Source organism: Eptatretus burgeri, chromosome 18 (genome assembly GCF_056783735.1).
Source record: "Eptatretus burgeri isolate ZD-2024b chromosome 18, Ebu_testis_v1, whole genome shotgun sequence".
Taxonomy (NCBI): Eukaryota; Metazoa; Chordata; class Myxini; order Myxiniformes; family Myxinidae; genus Eptatretus; species Eptatretus burgeri.
In genome coordinates, this window is record NC_140978.1 from 37,626,529 (window position 1) to 37,638,547 (window position 12,019).

The 12,019-nt window shown below is 44.4% G+C and overlaps 1 protein-coding gene across 7 annotated transcripts in view; it reads left to right on the forward strand.

The window, feature by feature from the left end:
* Positions 1-12,019, forward strand: part of LOC147008907 (6-phosphofructo-2-kinase/fructose-2,6-bisphosphatase 3-like) — a 40,203-nt gene that overhangs the window by 1,123 nt on the left and 27,061 nt on the right. For 5 of the 7 annotated variants that reach the window (XM_085863886.1, XM_085863883.1, XM_085863880.1 and 2 more), the window contains exons 2-4: positions 5,409-5,534; positions 8,806-8,899; positions 10,506-10,572. In XM_085863886.1, the coding sequence (XP_085720012.1) occupies positions 5,450-5,534; positions 8,806-8,899; positions 10,506-10,572 (246 nt within the window). In that variant the 5' untranslated portion in view covers positions 5,409-5,449. Of the gene's footprint in view, positions 1-4,348; positions 5,186-5,408; positions 5,535-8,805; positions 8,900-10,505; positions 10,573-12,019 lie in introns of those variants that run through there. The other 2 variants (XM_085863884.1, XM_085863887.1) reach the window with 2 other exon arrangements.

The following is a 12,019-nucleotide window of genomic DNA, read 5'->3' on the forward strand; positions in this document are numbered from 1 at the left end:
AACCGCGAAAGGACAAACAAAGGCAACATTTTGTCCTTGAACCAAACGAGCACCGAGATGGAAACAGTGCGGTGCAGGAATCCCGTGGGAGACACACGTGGTGTCACCGATACGAGTTAGTGTGATTGTGGTGACACCGAGTTAGTGGGACGGTGGGGACACCGAGTCATTGTGACGGTGGTTAGTGTGACGGTGGTGACACCGAGTTAGTGTGACGGTGGTGACACCGAGTTCATGTGATGGTAGTGGCATGGTGTTAATTAGTGTGGTGCTGGTGCCACTGTGTGGAGTGGCACGGTATAAGAAGGTACCACTGTGTGGAGTGGCACGGTATGAGAAGGTACCACTGTGTGGAGTGGCACGGTATGAGAAGGTACCACTGTGTAGAGTGGCACGGTATGAGAAGGTACCACTGTGTGGAGTGGCACGGTATGAGAAGGTACCACTGTGTGGAGTGGCACGGTATAAGAAGGTACCACTGTGTGGAGTGGCACGGTATGAGAAGGTACCACTGTGTGGAGTGGCACGGTATGAGAAGGTACCACTGTGTAGAGTGGCACGGTATGAGAAGGTACCACTGTGTGGAGTGGCACGGGATAAGAAGGTACCACTGTGTGGAGTGGCACGGTATGAGAAGGTACCACTGTGTGGAGTGGCACGGTATGAGAAGGTACCACTGTGTGAAGTGGCACGGTATGAGAAGGTACCACTGTGTGGAGTGGCACGGTATGAGAAGGTACCACTGTGTGGAGTGGCACGGTATAAGAAGGTACCACTGTGGGGAGTGGCACGGTATAAGAAGGTACCACTGTGTGGAGTGGCACGGTATGAGAAGGTACCACTGTGTGGAGTGGCACGGTATGAGAAGGTACCACTGTGTAGAGTGGTAGTTTCTGGTCGTCCAATCCAATGTGTGCTGCCACTCTGGTTCGGTGCTTGCAGAGGGTGTTGCATCCTGGAGCACACCTTTCAGAGAACTCCAATCTGTTTGTCTCTCCTCTCATTTAGACATAAAGATACCTTAATTGGCATATTTTGCAGGAGGGCATCTGGTAACTCGGCTTGCTGAATGATTTGGTAAAACAATAGACGTGTTGCATGAATGTAAAGGATGTGGTTGTGGTTGTTTGAATAATCTGGATACGATCGAGCTCATGCTGTCTGTCTGTCCCACCCTGAAACATGGAAACGCTTCTTGGAGAGAAAAAAACATTCAGTGAAAGCTGCTTCAAATTAATCTAAACCTTGGGGAAAATTCGAAATTTTTTCAATCGGACTGTATATGGAACATGGGCGGTGTATAGAGAACAGACCACTGCCTCGATTGCTTCCCAAAAAATTTTTTATTTGCTGTTTGGAAACATAATCTACCATTTTTGAGCTCTTTTAACCAGCGCAAGAATATAAGTTTTCTTTTTTTTACTTTCTTTCTTTTATATTTTATATATATATATATATATATATATATATATATATATATATATTTTTTTTTTATCATTGGCTTCTGCTCGTCTTGGATAAACCTCGTGTAGGTATGTGGACATGACTCAATAGAGGAGTGATGGTCAAAATGATCTCTTCTTGTGGCTTGTCCAGCATATGTTTCATGAACAAACTGGGACATTTTCACTGTGGATCGATTTGAGCAAAATACTTTATCACATGAACTCTTCCATCAGGCCAAGTCCAGATTAATTGAAGGTCCCCAGTATGGCGCACACCGTTGTGGAGGAGGTGGCGGCGTTTGATCTTCACCCGAAGCAATGGTTTAAGTTGAACTTTGTCTCAGTCGAACCTTGCACCTCAGATTGAAAAGCAACGCAATCGATCTACCGAGCCCAGAATGTTCAATCAGAAACTTGTCTTGGGATATAAATGAAATCTGGCATATCCTGGCTGTAGTGTGCGTGCGTGCGTGCGTGCGTGCGTGCATGCGTGCGTGCGCGCGCGACGTGGATCACCAACTGAGCAACAGAAAAATACCATTGTACTCGAGGAAGGAAGTGATTGGATTGTTGCAGTGGTTGCACATTTACCTTCAAGCTGTTGACTCCGGGTCCAATTCCAGACCTGACTATATCCTGCTGGATTTGTGTTTCGCAAGAAGGGTGTTTCATCACACTGCCAGTCCTTAGATGTACGTTAAGCGTGCGGACCTGTCTGCCATCATGAGCTGGTAGACGTTTATTCCAGCTGCCTCTGCTGCTAATATATCGGTCAGCACTCATTCAACTTCCTTTTCCATCTCTTACTCCATATTACAGTGCCTTCAGAAAGTATTCTCACACCCCTTGAGTTTTGGCACATTTTGTTGAACTGACAGCCTGAATTTAAATTTTTTTTGTCACTGATCTACACAAAATACCTAATAATGACAAAGTAAAAACATGTTTTCAGAAATTTTTACAAAATCATTAACCCCATCAACCCCTTTGCTATGACACTCCAAATTGAGCTCAGGTGCATCCAATTTCCTTTGATCCTCCTTGAGTTGTCTCCACAACTTGATTGGAGTCCACCTCTGGCCAATTCAATTGATTGGATGTGATTTAGAAAGAAACACACCTTTCTATATAAGGTCCTTCAGTTAACAGTCCACGTCAGAGCAGAAACTCTACCGTGAAGTCCAAGGAACTGTCCGTATAACTCCAAGATAGAATTGTGAGGACGCATAGATCTGGTGAAGGGTATAAAACAATTTCTGGAGTGTTGAAAGTTCTCAAGAGTACAGGGAGCTCCATCATTAGGAAATGTAAAGAATATGGAACTACCAAGACTCTTCCTAGAGCTGGCTGTCCGACAAAACTGAGCAAGAAGGACCTTGGTTATGGAGGGGACTCAGAACCCAATGACCACTCCGACAGAACTACAGAGTTCCTTTGCTGAGATGGGAAAACCTGCCAGAAGGACAAAAGTCTTCAGCACTTCATAAATCGAGACTTTACGGAAGAGTGACCAAACGGAAGCCGCTCCTAAGAAAAAGACACGTGACAGCACACCTGGAGCTTGCAAAATGGCACGTGAAGTACTGAGAGAAGGAGGCAAGAGATTCTGTGGTCTGATGAGACAAAAATTGAACTATTTGGCCTGAATGCAAAGTGCTATGTCTGGTGGAAACCGAGCACGGCTCATCACCCATCTAACACCATCCCTACCGTGAAGCATGGTGGTGGCATCATCGCGCTATGGGGATGATTTTCAGCCGCTGGGACTCAGAGACTTGTAAGGATAGAGGGAACTATGAATGGAGCCGAATACAGGCAAATCCTTGAGGAGAACCTGCTTCAGAGTGCAAAAGACCATAGACTGAGACGATGATTTACATTCCACTAGCACAATAACCCCAAGCACACAGCCAAAGTAACACTGGAATGGCTTCAGAACAAGAACATGAAAGTTCTTGAGTGGCCCAGCTAAAGCCCAGACTTGAATCCCATTGAGAATCTGTGGAAAGACTTGAAGATTGCTGTTCACCGACGCTCCCAATCCAACTTGACAGAGCTTGAGTAAATCTGCAATGAAGAATGGGGGGGGGGGGGGGGGTGGGAAATCCCAAACTCTAGATGTGTAAAGATGATAGACATACCCGAGAAAACTCGAAGCTGTAATCGCTGCCAAAGGAGCTTCTACAAAGTATTGACTCAGAGGCTTGAATACTTATTGATGCATGATATTTCAGCCTTTTAATTTTTAATTAATTTGCAAAAAATTCTGAAAATTTGTTTTCACATTGTCGTTGTGGGGTGTTTTGTGTATATCAGTGACAAAAAATTTAAATTTAATCCATTTTAAATTCAATTTGTAGCACAACAAAATGTGCCAAAAGCCGAGGGGTGTGAATACTTTCTGAAGGTGCACTGTACCTCCCAGCATCTTCCGATTCGGCCTGATCCCTTTCTTTTTCTTCAACCTTGAATCTTTACTCCCACTTTGACTTTATGCTTTCCCATTCTTTAACTTACCCTGCTGGCCCACAGCATTACAGTTGATGATTGTGGTTAGTTACTACCTCCACCACCGAAGCTAGATGGATGTTATGTTTTCACCCGTCTGTCCGTCTTTTTTTGAGCAGGATATCTCAAAAACTTATGGATGGATTCGGACGAAACTTGGTGGACCGGTTGGGTGTTTTGACAAGGAGGAAGAGATTCGATTTTGATGAAGATCCGGAGATGAGAATTAAAAAAAAATTTTTTTTAAGTGATTCTTCACCATTGAGAGATGAGCCCCAAAAACGATATATATATATATATATATATATATATATATATATATATATATATATATATATATATATATATATTACGATATCTCAAAAAGTTGTGGATGGATTATGAGAAAACACGGCGGATGAGTTGGGTAGGTCAGTGGGATACGAAACATAAACTGTTCAGCCTGGTGGAGGTATGTGCTCTACCGAGTGCTGCTCTAGTTCATTAGCCTGTCTTATTTTGTTTGCTGTTCTTGTTTATCTACAATCAATTTAATTATTTATCTTCTGATCAAGGTAGAGTTGCTTGTTCCCTTCCGTGGTACAATTAGGCTTCAAATAAAATAATTTGGGAGTTTGAGAGACGGGTATCAGATCAATCTGATTGGCATCTGAGCTCGCAATTAAAAGGGCTTTGACCTCAGGGCACGCCAAACCACTGCCCACAGGTACACAAGAATGTTTTTTTTTAGGATATGCGAACCCAAGTTAGTTGATGAGTGCCAAAGATTAAGTGGAAACATGCAGACCTGCCATGTAAACCGGTTCCATCAACCCATAAAGCCGATTGAACGCATTCACTGTTATTATCTGTCTTGTGAGTACAATGCTTGAACAACATTGTGTAATCATAATAATGAGATAAGTAACTAACGAATGCAGTACTATAAAGCACAAAGGGTCTGCGTGTTTGTTTGCTAAATCATAATTTTTTTTTTTTTAATCCATCTCAAACTTGGCATCCATGTTACAAACTGGAAGGGTGCCCAAGAGGGTTGGCATTTCGATTTCTCGGGGGATGTTCACGACGAAGGTCAAAACTGGCACTGAAAGGCACGAGGTTGTAACGCAGCTGCAGCGAGTCTCCGATTTGCAAGGAGATTAAACAACTATGTCGAATGGATGAAAGGTCTCGATGGTTTCTGGAAAGACGAATGACTCGTAATTCCAGCGAGGCAAACATCTGTTGAAAAGGTGAATTTTTTAAAAAATTATTTAATTATTAAAGCGAAGAAAAACGACCTTTCTGAGAACATAGTTTCACGATGAAGCAGATCTAACATGTATCTGGCAACCTGACCTCTAACTCCATCCCTATTTCCTCAACAGCATTCAGGTGGACTGTATTTTGCTAAAAAAAGAAGCTTATAATGCCAATAAAGTAAGAATGCTAAGTGTATGTTTGGATGATCCTCAGGGCGCAGTACCCACATCACGGTTGCACCCACGTTGGTCGTCATGGTTGGTCTTCCTGCTCGGGGCAAGACCTACATGGCCAAGAAGCTGACGCGCTACCTCAACTGGATCGGCGTGCCAACCAAAGGTGTAGCATTCATTTAGAGGTCTTTCATCCCAAAAGTCCGACACTGTAAATGCGAGTGGTGTTTGCCGAGTGGAGTTGCCCCTGACACTGAGAGTTAAAATCTCCAACCACCAGGACTTCTGGCATCATGTTTTCTCATCAAGGACATCTGTAAGCTTTTGATCGAGGTCTCTAATATTTAAATGGGTTCAGACAGTTTTTTAGGTGGTAGTTTCATCTCGTGCATTATTTAATTATTTTTGTAGTCGGGGGGGGGGGGGGGGAAATCGTACCTGAAATGATTAAGAGAAGCACAAGAAAATTCAAGGCCAATCAGCTTAACCTCATGCAGAGGAAAGTCCAACAGAATGGTGCCGAGGTAACGCGCTTACCTGTGGCCTGTCTAGTCTGGGTTCGTTTCACCGCTAGACTCTCAACAGGTGTTTCCCTGACAGCACGTTGCATCACAAAATACAGCACCCCCCAGATTGACATTAAGCTGGGTGTTCCGTACACCAGCATAAGTTCTTTGATTTGAAGTACCGTACCCTTCACAGAGCATCGATGCCGCCGAGCAGTCTCTCGGCAAGGCTTATGCTGGGTGGTTTGCCTCCGCCTTTCCAGCAGTAGTTTGGACAGGTACTTAGAATTCGCTGTTGATGCCTGTACACCATGGGATCTTTAACATCGACCAACTAATTCCGGCAGACGGGACTCCCAGTTTAACGTCTATCCGAGGGACGGCAAACACATTGATGAATCGCCCTGCCTGCGAAACACTGGTATGAGTTTATAGCTCGGCTGAGATTCGAAGCAAATATGTGTACCTCGAGCGAGTCTCGGCCATCATGCCAGCCAGGGCTGACTGAACAAATTTGAAAGGGGGGGGGGACAAAATGGGAGAGGGGCATCCTTATCTGGGAGAGGGGCACTACTATATTCCATTGAACCTCACTCCACACCCTAAAGTTGCACCATCCCATGGATTTGGATGCTCGTTGGATTGGTAAATGAAGTTGCCACATTGACAATTGGAACTATGGGCAAACTAATGCGAACGAGTGGAGTTAGTTAGCATGACTTTCGTAAAACAGTTGACACAAGCTATGTGATATCTAGTTCATCTGTTTTTTTTCTTATCAGTGTGAAGTGTGAGAAGTTTGATGTATGTTTACTCCTTTATTTTACTGCGCAGGTGTGTCTTTAACCTTATCTGTGCAGATAACGATCTTTCACCTTATGCTGCACTCATGGGTGCCAGAAGGTATGTCTGTCATAGTTGTATGATATTAGAGAATGCCGTGCTCAATGCTCATACATTCGTTGTATACGATGATAGACATGACCGTCCGTGTCGGTTGAAGTAACTGTCTTGACTTTGGGTCGTGCTTGGCGAAGGAGTCCACCGCGGAGCTTAAGTTCACCTTCCAGATGGTCAAAGTCGATGTCGTTTTCATACAACTCTTTTGTCTTGATGCCAATGTTGTATTCCTGGTCAGTTGAATTTGCAGCTTTCAACAAGACTTCTTTGATGTCACTCAGCAACGTGTAGCCTGGTTCGTGGGAATCAAAGGTCAATGACTTTGATGCATGCATCAAGTGTTTCGTAATGTAGCACTTGGTGGTCTTGTTCGACATTTTTAAACATGCATTCCCACGTTGAAGTCGCCAAGAGACCTGTTGTTGTCTCGGGAGAGTTTGTTTAGCAGCTACGTCGTCCTTGGCATGCTCTTTACTCGCATTAAGGAATCCCTTTGCTCCTGTAGGTTTGGCAGTTGGGCCTTAACACGTCATTGTCATCTGCGCAGTTATCGATGCTTGTTGCAGCATAGTTGCAACTTTCTCACACACGCTGGATGCATTCTTGGCGACGTGGAGGCCGAAAACCAAGTCATGTGCACCAATTTTAGCAGCCAATCCAGTGGCTGTGTCTAGGATATCACCCTTGGCGCTTAATAAAAAAAAGTTCACAAAGTTGAGGCTCGTGGAAGAGCTGGAACACTGAATGGATCAGAATGCAACAGAACAAAAGGAACAGCAGAAAGACAGGGAGGGGAAAGCAAAAGTAGGGCCAAGGGACAAAACACACGCAGTCTCGGACAAACAAGCGACGTGGGGGGTAAAGAGAGGTTGGGGACGATGCACTCTGCGGACATGACGAATGCAGAAGAAAACTCTCAGGAAGGAAAAACTGGAACTTTGGAAGGAGGTGGGTGATGTGAGGAGCAGTGAGCTTGAAGACCTGGAAAGAAGAATGAGATTGAAGAGAATGTGGAACTTCATTCCATCGGCAGGAAAAAAAAAGAGGAAAGAAGAGTGAAGGTGAGCAGTGGTTCTGGATTTTTGGAGTTTCACCAGGAGGCTGCTGATGGTGGACTATGTGCACCCTGCAGAATCTTTGGGGGCAAAGCACGGAAAGAGCAGAACGTACAACACCAGAAATGAGGCGGTGGAAGACAGAGATCACCAACCTGTCTGTGATGGCAAAGTGATAGTCCCATAGACTCGGCCTCAGTGCGAGAGATTCCTATTATCTTGAAGGCCTTGGTTTCCACGGAGTCAAGCTCAGCAAGGTGTGAGGCAGGGGTGCCAGTCCAGATGGGAGAACAGTACTGCATGAGGCCTTGCAGGTGGATAGGAGTTCAGGTGTGCCAAGGAAGCACTTTGTATGATGGAGGATATCCAATCGGTGACTGGCTTTGGAGGCCAACTTTGAAATGTGGTTTGCCCACATTAGGTTGTTTGTATTTCGATGGTTTGACAGTAGATTTCTTTTCAAGTGGAGGCGGGTAGTAAAACCAGGGTGGGGCATGAAGATTTAAAAGTGAAAGACAGAACAAGAAGAGCGATGAGATGGGGCTTTTTCCATAATAGAGTATACTTTGTACATGGAACTTGGAGAGTTGTTGGAGTAAGGTACAGTTGATTAGTTGAAGAACAATCCTGAGGATACAGATGGCAGGGAAGAATAGTGTGGTAGGATATGTATGTTTGTGAGTATTAGTACCTTGCTTACTTCCAAATGTATTTACCCTAAAACACTCTAACCACTCCTTCGACGCCTCCTCTAATTACGTCTGTTGTCCTTTGTAAAGTTATTACCATCCCCCCCTCCCCTCCCCATTTTCAAATAAGTATCATTGTGTGCTCTCAACACCTTTCTGAGTTACATCATGTCCGTCGATATGACGCACTAAATGGTACATGGTCCCATAAAAATTGCTCCCTTAGACTCTATGCTCGTAAAATATCAAAAAGGATGAAAGAAGAATATCAATTATGTTGTGTGCAGTGTTTAATCTCGGGGAATATAGAAGAGAGACTACAAGCCAGGCATCATCCTCCTTCTTCAGCCCAGAAAATGAAGAGGGTGCTCAGCTTCGCAGGTCACCACACGTTGCACCACAACTTTTCCTAAACACCACAACAGGCTCTTTTAGACCTTCCTCACTCCACTCATTTTGCATACCCGTTTGCTTCACTTTCTACTTCATTCACTAAGCACTTTACTTGGAGAACATAAAGATACATGTTGATCAGATCCCGTCACTGTAGTGGGTACCAGGAAGGAAGTGCCACACCAACTATTGCTGCATGCATCCTGACCACCAAGAAATACCGACCACACGTTAACCTGTCTGTGGTACACAAAACAGTGCTGGGAGCAGCCAGGAACAATTTAAAGTGAGAAAGGCTCTTCTGGTTATTACAGCGACACAGACACCACCTATGAGGCATGAGTTCAGCAGAGCTACAATCTCCATGGGGTTGTACTGGAGCCAATACCAGGAAGAGAATTTCATTCTCAATTTTATCGACCAGTTCACCCCGGAGACGTTCCCTCTCTGGAATGGGCTCGTCCATAACATTGATAAATAAATTATCTTCCCGGTATTGGCTGCAGTACAATCTTCGAGCTGCTAAACTCATGCCTAATAAGTGGAGCTGAAGCAGCTGTTTAGCAGCCAGAAGAGGCTTTTTCAAATTTAGATATGCATAATATGGAAGAAGGATTATAAAACTCCATCCATTGGGACCATATGTCTGGTGTTGGCCAATTGGTTAGGGTGGTGAGCTTGGGATTCTAGGATCCCGAGTTCAAATCCCACTCAGCTGTTGAATTAATACCAGGTGGGGTTAGACTCAGCCTGTCATCCTTCTGAGATCGGCAAAATGAGCGCCGGCTTGCTGGTATCCTGTGTCGGAGTGGCGACCCATCCAGGATTGTGCCCAATAGCCAAGGAGACCGCTTAAGCAACACCAACGCTCTGCACAGTGTATGGTCCCAATGGATGGATGGATGGAGACCATACTCTGTACAGCACATCAGTGCTTCCAAAGCAGTCTCCTTGGCTATTGGGCACAATACTGAACAGGTCACCACTCTGACACAAGATACTCAAAGGCTCAATCATCCCAGCAAGCTGGCACTCATTTTGCCACCCTCAGAAGGATGACAGGCTGAGTCAACCCCACCTGGTATTAATTCATCGACCAAGCGGGATTTGAACTCAGGACTCTAGGATCCCAAGCCCATCACCCGAACCATAAAGCCAACACCAGGCACATTATGAAAGTGAAGAACCTGAAATTGGTGGGATATTCCTTGATATGCCTAATCAAAACCACCATGATATTACCTCATTACAGATTCATGGTTTGTCATTTTAGAAACCTCCTATTGCTACATGGACGATCCCAGGAGTTTTGAATAACAAAGGCCAGATCTTTCAACTTTGTGTTTCGATCAAACGACAGAAAAGATAATGTTTGAGGAATTACAGAGAAAATGAATGAGATTAAATGAACGAAATCGGTTGACATTGAAGTGTGGATAACAAAGGAAAAATATTTAGATGAATATTTCAAGTTTTATTCAAAACCATGGTCACAATTGCTTATGTTTATTGGATTAGTAAAGTAAACCTGTAAATCCGAAGTTTTGCATTGAACGTAAACTGATTCGTGAAACTGCGTGTTTGTGTGATGCAGGAAGATTGCAGTGCAGGCCCTACAAGATGTGAAGCAGTATTTGAGTGAGGATGGCAGTCAAATTGCGGTAGGTATGATGATTACTCATAAATATAGGGCTGCATGTCCTGAAGCTTACCTGGATCAGGAGCACAGTCACTCAAATCTCCTGCAGACCCCTTGAGACACTGATTATTTATTTATTTTTTAATGCCGTGAACACATTTTGGTACATCATGAGCGATGAGGGTTGTGGTCAAGTTTCATCAAGATCGTGTGTGTAGTTTTGGAAAAGAGCGCAAATACCTATTTTGAGGAATTAACCCCCTCCCCTCCGTAGACCCCCTTATTGAGCGCATATTTTGATGCCGTCGATACACTTTGGTCCATCACTGCTGATGAAGGTTGTGGTCAGGTTCCATAATTGTGTGTGTGTGTAGTTTCGGAGAAGAGAGCTAATCTATTTTGGGGGGGGGGGGGTTAAACCCCCCCTCCTCCCCCGTAGACCCCTTAATGTGTGCATATTTTGATGTGGTTGATATACTATGGAACATCATGGGTGATGAAGGTTGTGGTCAAGTTTCATCGAAATCTGGTGTGTAGTTTTGGAGAAGAGAGCAAATACCTGCATCCCAAATCCCCTGTGGATCCCTCTCAATGAGCACAGATTTTGATGTGGTCAATATACCTTCATTAAGCATCATATATGAAGCTTGTGGCCAAGTTTCATCATAATTGTGTGTTTAGTTCAAGCAATATTGACTGAAGTGTTTATGGACTGACTGACTGACTGACTGACTCACTCACCTACGGACACTGCTCGATCGCACAAGCCCACCTGACTGAAGTCCAGGTGAGCTAAAAAATGGCACCTTTACAACATTTCTTCATTATTATCACAACACTGATAATGACAATAATATTAATCCTTATTATGATGCTAGCAAATACAACCTGTTGCTTTGCTGATGGGAATATTGTTGTGGACCCGGCGTTGCGGTGGAACCACGAGGGAGGGGCTGTCTCAGGTACCTCTCTGGGCTCACCGGGAATCACAGGCCATCGCACATGAATAACTTTGTGTTGTGACGAGTCGCTAATCGACCGCAAACGCCAATAACTTGACCATGTGACTTAGGGTCCTCCGTCTCACAACCGTTTACCGAAGGACATGTGACTTTCTTATCGGGGAATCACACCCTCGGTATGTACTTTCATTATTTAGGTTACCTACCAGATCAGGTGCAGCCGAGCGGAGCTGCCAAGTACGTTCGTGCTATTTAACAGATTCTCGGGGAATAACATCCTGGCTAAGCTAGGGTGCGGGCCATGCGAGACCGATGGAGAAAAAGACAAAATTGAGCTGGGAACATTTATAACAACACATTTATTTCAACCAGGATGCGAGGAAAGTTATGTGGTATGGTAATGGGATTTATTGCGAACTTGGTGAATGCACCCGGCGCTGCCCGGGTTCTTTTTGAATGAATTTAATCTTCTATACATATGTCTGACGCGAGCACAGTATCAGTTCC